The sequence below is a fragment of the Rhea americana genome, unplaced genomic scaffold (assembly GCF_003343005.1).
Source record: "Rhea americana isolate MKP2758 unplaced genomic scaffold, rheAme1 scaffold_168, whole genome shotgun sequence".
NCBI lineage: Eukaryota > Metazoa > Chordata > Aves > Rheiformes > Rheidae > Rhea > Rhea americana.
The window spans coordinates 919,835-926,239 of NW_028185794.1; the positions used below are offsets into that span (position 1 = coordinate 919,835).

The window sequence follows — 6,405 nt, forward strand, 5'->3', positions numbered from 1 at the left end:
GGGGTGCGCCGGTGGCTTGGGTGTCACAGGGTTTAGGGTTACAGGGAGCCGGGCGTGGGCAGGGCTCGCCGCTGGGGCTCAGCACCTTTTTAATTCTTCATCGCGTGGCTGATTGATCCACCTCGCGGCGCCACTAAAGATTAAGACGGTGACAACCGGGCATCTGCTTACACAGCGCTCGGCGCTAATCTGCCCGGCTCTGCCTTGAAGAGAGCAAGGCGAGCGCGCACACCGCCGCAGAGCCCGCCGGCGCGCCCACGGCCTCGCAGCTCCGGGCGCCGCGCCGAGCCCCGGCGGCTCATGGACTGAGGAGCGGCGAAGGCGGGAGAGCGCCGCTGCGCCCGGCATGGCTGTGTCCCCAGCGGGGTCCGTGGTGAGCGCCGGGCTGGAGGACAGCCCCTCGGGTAAGAAGCGGGCGCCCGCCGCGGCCAGTGTCCCCTCCGCCGGCATGCCGCGGTCCCCGGCCGGCGGGCCTCGCCGGGATGCCCGTGGTCCCCAGCTGGGCTCTCTCGTCGGGATGCCTGCAGTCCCTGGCTGTGGTCCTTCTCCAGGACGCCTGCATTTCTCCAGGATGCCCATGGTCTCTGGCCATGGTGCTTCTCCAGGATGCCCGTGGTCCCCATGCACGGTGCTTCTCCAGGACGCCTGTGGTCCCCAGCCATGGCACTTCTCTCAGATGCCCATTGGCCCCATCCATGGTGCTTCTCCTGAATGCCCATGGTCCCTGGCCATGGTGTTTCTCCAGGATGCCCATGGTCTCTGGCCACAGCACCTCACCAGGATGCCCACAGTCCCTGGCCGTAGCACTTCTCTGGGATGCAGGTGGGCTCCAGCTGCAGCTCCTCTCCGGGATACTCATGATTCACGGCTGCAGCCCTTCTCCGGGACACCAGTGCTCCCTGMATGCAGACCTGTGCCTGGATGGCTGTGGTCCCCAACCACAGCCCCTCACCAGGACACCAGGGTCCCCGGCCGCGATGCTTCACTGGGATACCCACATTCCCCATCCACAACCCTTCTCCAGGACACTTGCAGTCCCCGGCTGCAGTCCTTCTCTGGGATGCCCACAGTCCCTGGTCCTTCTCCAGGACACCTGGGTCCCCAGCTGTAGTTTGTTGCAGGATGCCCGAGGTGCTTGCTGGCCCCAGGGCACCCACAGAGCCAGCTCCTGGCCCTGCTTGTCACCCTGGGGTGCAGGCAAACACAAAGGGGGCTGGGYGACAGCATTGCCTCAGGGGCCATGAGCAGGATGCTGGGGGAGCAGTGGGCGCTCCTGGGTCCAAGGCTGCGGTGGGGAGGGTCGCCTGTCCCCCCCCACCCCACAGCGTGCTCCTTGGCGGGCACCCCGAGCATCGGTGCTCTGCTCCCGCAGGGCTGAGTCCGGCCCCCGGCAAGGCGCTGAGCCCCGTGCTGCTGTGCAAGGTGTGCGGGGACACGAGCAGCGGGAAGCACTACGGCATCTACGCCTGCAACGGCTGCAGCGGCTTCTTCAAGCGGAGCGTGCGGAGGAAACTCATCTACAGGTAGGGCCAGCGGGCAGCCCATGGGGCAGAGCACCCCTGGGGACAGGGCACCCTTGGGGGGGGCAAGCTGCCCGGGGGGTGGGGGGACAAGGAGCTTTTGGAACAGGGCAACTATTGGGGGGAGAGGACATCCAGTAGGGTAGGGGACCCAGTGGGGCAGAGCATTCACTGGGCAATGGGGTATCTCTGGGGGGGATGCGGTCCCCACTGGGGCAGGGTACCCCTGTGGACAGGGCATTTATTGAGGCAGGACACCCATGGGGCATAGGGTGCCTGGCGGGGCAGGGCACCTATATGGGGACAGGGCACCCAACACAGCACTTGTTGGAGCAGGACACCTCTAGGCGCAGCGAACATCCATGGTGGAGAGGACATACATGAGGGTACCCATCAGCGTGGGGCACCCATAGGGGATGCGGCCCCCAGTGCAGGGATGGGGTGCCCAGCAGGGCAGGTAGGACACCTATGGGAGAAGAGGTACCCATCAGGGCAGGGCGCCCAGTGGGGCAGGGCACCCAACAGCGGGGACAGCACCTGTCAGAGCAGGGCACCGTGGGGACAGGGCATTCGTTGGGGCAGGACCCCCAGGAGGGACAGGGCAGGGCACACAGCGGCGGGGGGGGAGGGGGACAGGACAGGGTGCAAAGTAGAGCATGTGTTGGGGCAGGGCATCCTTGGTGGGAGAGAGGACACCCATCATGGCAGGGCACCCGTGGGGGACAGCACACCCAGCCTGGGGCTGAGCCCGCGGCCCAGCCGGGTGCCACCTCTCCTCCGCCGCAGGTGCCAGGCGGGGACGGGGCTGTGCCCGGTGGACAAGGCTCACCGCAACCAGTGCCAGGCCTGCAGGCTGAAGAAGTGCCTGCAAGCTGGCATGAACAAGGATGGTGAGCGTAGGGCGACGGCGGGGGGTGGTGGTGGTGGGACGCCAGGGGTGCCCCGCGCCTCCGCCGTGGCTGACAGCGTCCCCGACGTCCCCCCGCAGCCGTGCAGAACGAGCGGCAGCCCCGCAGCACGGCCCAGGTCCGCCTGGACAGCATCGAGCTGGACGCTGAGCTGCCACCCGAGCACCTGGCCACCGCACGCGAGGGCCCGCCGGCCCCCTGCCCGCCTCCCCGGGGCCCTGTCGCCGGCGCCCCTGGGCCCCGGCCACCCACGCCGCCCACCAACCACCGCTTCATGGCCAGCCTCATGACAGCCGAAACCTGCGCCAAGCTGGAGCCCGAGGACGGTGGGTGGCTGCTCCTGGTGGTGGTGGTGGGGACGATGCCACCGTGGCGCTGCAGGTGACCGGCTGTTGGCTTTCTCGCAGCTGATGAGACCGTTGACGTGACAGGCAGYGAACCTGAGCGGGCCACCGGCGAGTACCAGCTGGCACCCTACCCTGCGGGCAGCCCTGAAAACGTCTACGAGACCTCAGCCCGTCTCCTCTTCATGGCCGTCAAGTGGGCCAAGAACCTCCCGGTCTTCTCCAACCTGCCCTTCCGCGACCAGGTGGGAGCAGGGCCATGGGCGCGGGGTGATGGGTACCCATGGGGGCCCCCAGGATAACAGGAGAGGGATGTTATCCCAGGGGATTTGGGAMAAATAGGCAACGGGGAGTCAGGGCACCCCTTGGCATTGGCCATCACAGCTCGTCAGGTAGGCATGGCCCTGAGGTGGCATCAGTGTCCCCTGGGAAATGTCCCTCTGGGCAGGCGGGGAAGCTCCAAGTGGGGTACAGCATCCACCAGATGTGCTCCAAACAGCTGGGGAGTGAGAAGGGGGGGGGTCAGTGGGCAGCAAGGGAGTCCCGGAGCCCCCCCGTGCCGGGGCTGACACCGTCCCCACAGGTGATCCTGCTGGAGGAAGCCTGGAGCGAGCTGTTCCTGCTCTGTGCCATCCAGTGGTCCATGCCCTTGGAGAGCTGCCCACTGCTCGCCGTGCCCGAGCTGGCCCCCGGCGCCCCCGGCAAGCTGGCGCCCGCCACCGTSGACGTCCGCGTCCTGCAGGAGACCCTCACCCGCTTCAAGGCGCTGGCCGTCGACCCCACCGAGTTCGCCTGCATGAAGGCCGTGGTGCTCTTCAAGCCAGGTGAGCCGGGTGGCCTCGGCCAAGGGTGGCCCCGCGCCGGCCCCCGACCGCCCCCCGCCCCCAGCGCCTTTCCTCTGCCCGCAGAGACCCGCGGCCTGAAGGACCCCGAGCAGGTGGAGAACCTGCAGGACCAGTCGCAGGTGATGCTGGGCCAGCACAACCGGACCCACTACCCCGGGCAGCCCGTCAGGTACCGCCGCCGGCCACCCYGCGCCGCGCCGCGCATCCCCACCCGGCCGCCCTGCCGCAGCGCGGGGGAAACCCACGGGTCCCGCTCGCCCTCCCCAGGTTCGGGAAGCTGCTCCTGCTCCTGCCRGCCCTGCGCTTCATCTCCTCCGAGCGCGTCGAGCTCCTCTTCTTCCGCCGGACCATCGGCAACACCCCCATGGAGAAGCTGCTCTGCGACATGTTCAAGAACTGACCGGCGCCGCTGCCCGAGCCGCCCGCGGGACGCTCCCTCCGGCGCCGCGGCGAGCCGTTCCCGCGCTGCGGCGCCGAGCCGGCTTTCCCGGCGGAGCGTTCCGGCTTTCTCCCCCCGGAGATTTGGTCCCGCCACCGCTTTCGCCGAGGCCGTCGGGGTTACGGAACGCTGCGTCCGCCGCTCCGCGCCGGAGGGAGGGAGGGATCCCGCGGGAAGCGGGCCGGCGAGCCAACGGAGGCGGAACGGAGGGAGCCCACGGCCGAGCTGCTCCGTACCTGCTCCGAGAGGCCTTTTCCCCGGGTCCTGGCCCCGCGCCGGCACCACGTCCCCCGCATCSCCTCGCCGCGGCGGGTGCTGCCCATCCCAAGTGGTTTCTGGGCTGCTCGAAGGTGCCCCGTGGCCCAGTCCCCATCCCCGAGGCGGTGGCTGGGCAGGTGCCTCCCCAGGTGATGCTGGCACCTGCCCTCGCACCCATCCAAAGCGCCTTCGCCGTGGGAGCAGCACCCAGCACCGCCCGCTGCCACCACCGAGCCCGGGGGCCCCGCGCGGCCGTGATCACGGCGCCCCGCTCCCGGGGCAGGGAGTCCCGCGCCGCGGGCCGGGCGGAGAGGAGCCCCCCGTCCGCGCCGTAAAGCGGCTTTTGGAGGCGGCTGCCRCTTGCGGTCGATCCGAGCCTCACCTCCGGCCGGCGGGGAGGAGGAAGAGGGGCTGGCAGGGCACCCAAAGGAGCCTCGGCCCCAAGCAGGGCCCTGGCAGGCGCAGGCTCGCCTGCGGGCACCGGCCAGGTCCCTGAGATGCCCTAGGACCACAGAGCTGCCACCAGGCCAGGCTGCACCTCCTGGTGGCCACCAGCAAGGGAGCTGAGATGCTCCACAAGCTCTCCCTGGCAAAGGTCCATCTGCACATCCAGCGCTGGTGGTGTCAGGAAGGGGCTTGAAGCCACGGTGATGGCTCAGCACCTGCTTTCACCCACCCCGCCATCGGGCGCAGCTAGATTACACCCGTATCGGCGCACATCCTGGCTGCTGTCGGAAGGGAGAGGAAAAACAACATTTCAGGGCTCAGGGAGAGCTAAAAGCAGCAACCAGAGCAGGCGACGCAGAGGCAGCGACCGGCGAGGGAGGAAGAGGAGGGAGGACGAGGCGGCCGAGCTGCGGGGCGAGGAAGGGCCCCGGGGGCTCCCCGAGACACAGCACTCGGCGCCACTCGCTTCCTCGTGACAGCTTGGCTCTTTAATACGCCGGGGGTTAATTAGCCCGTAAAGTCGCTTTTGTACAGCCATACAGTATATGCTCCAGAAATATTACACAGATTGCACTTTGTACATACGACGGCCATATTCCAGAAGGAAAGAAAATAACATTAATTAAAAAAAAAAATAAAGAGAACCTGCGGACGTGACATTACAGCTTGCCAGCTGGCTGTGTAACTGCACCCCCACGTGGCTCGGGGGGGTGAGATAAATCATTCTCCTTTATATAATTACGCTTTTATTCTTTTTTTCTTTTTTTTTCCTTTTTTTAAACAGGTAAAATTTATAGAGAGTATGACACAGGATAATATATCCTCTTACAATACATACTTTGTTTTTAATTTACACTCAGCATACTTATAAATTACTTAAAAAAAATTTCCCATTAAAAATAATAATTAACCATACGCAGCCCATGTCCTTTCCAGTAGTAAGTACATTCACCTGGTACGAGGAGCGGATCGTCTCCGAAAACCCTACCGCTCGCCTACCGCCCGAGGGGAGCAGCCCGGCATCCGGCTCGCCGCGGACGGGACCGAAACTCAACGTCGCCCTGCTAAAACCATCCGATCCCCCCACCCTGCCAACACACACACACCTCGCAATTCCTTCAAAAAAAAGAAAAACGAAAATATTAAAAAAAAAAAAAAGAAAGAAAAGAAGAAAAAGGTGAAAGAAAATGACCAGGGAAGAAATCCGGGTTTCCCGGCAGGACGGGACGCAGCGGGGTGCCGTAAATCCGCGCTCGTGCTGAGGTTCGAGCTGCTTCCCGGGCTCCCTCGCGCCTGGCACCTCCGGCAGCTCYGCTCGCAACGGCCTTTGCCGAAATCCCCCGTTTTCCCCCCGCCGCCCTTCGGCTCYGAGCCGACGGTCCCCGCGGCGCTGCAGGATCCCTACGCGGAGGCGCCGCTTAGGGCCCGGCCGGGCGCCCTCAGCCATCGCCCGGGCACCTTTCCGCTGCCCGCCTTCGCGACGGTCCTCGGGCCGGTGCCGAAACGCCGAGGGGCCTTGCCGGGACCGCGCGGGGCGCCGCGGCAGAGAGCGCGAGAGCCGCTGCGGCGCCGCTCCGCCCGCCCCTTCGGGTGCCTAGCAAAAAAAATACAAGGAATTTTTTAAAAAATAAATAAAAAAAAGGC

General features: G+C 65.9%; 1 protein-coding gene across 1 annotated transcript; it reads left to right on the plus strand.

Moving 5' to 3' along the window:
- The first annotated feature begins 346 nt into the window (after positions 1-346).
- On the plus strand, positions 347-4,017 carry NR2E3 (nuclear receptor subfamily 2 group E member 3). Its single transcript, XM_085300727.1, has 8 exons — positions 347-404; positions 1,373-1,523; positions 2,307-2,410; positions 2,509-2,754; positions 2,836-3,017; positions 3,356-3,596; positions 3,681-3,786; positions 3,885-4,017. Exons 1-8 carry the CDS (start codon positions 347-349, stop codon positions 4,015-4,017), a joined length of 1,221 nt encoding a protein of 406 aa, XP_085156853.1.
- Positions 4,018-6,405: the final 2,388 nt, after the last annotated feature.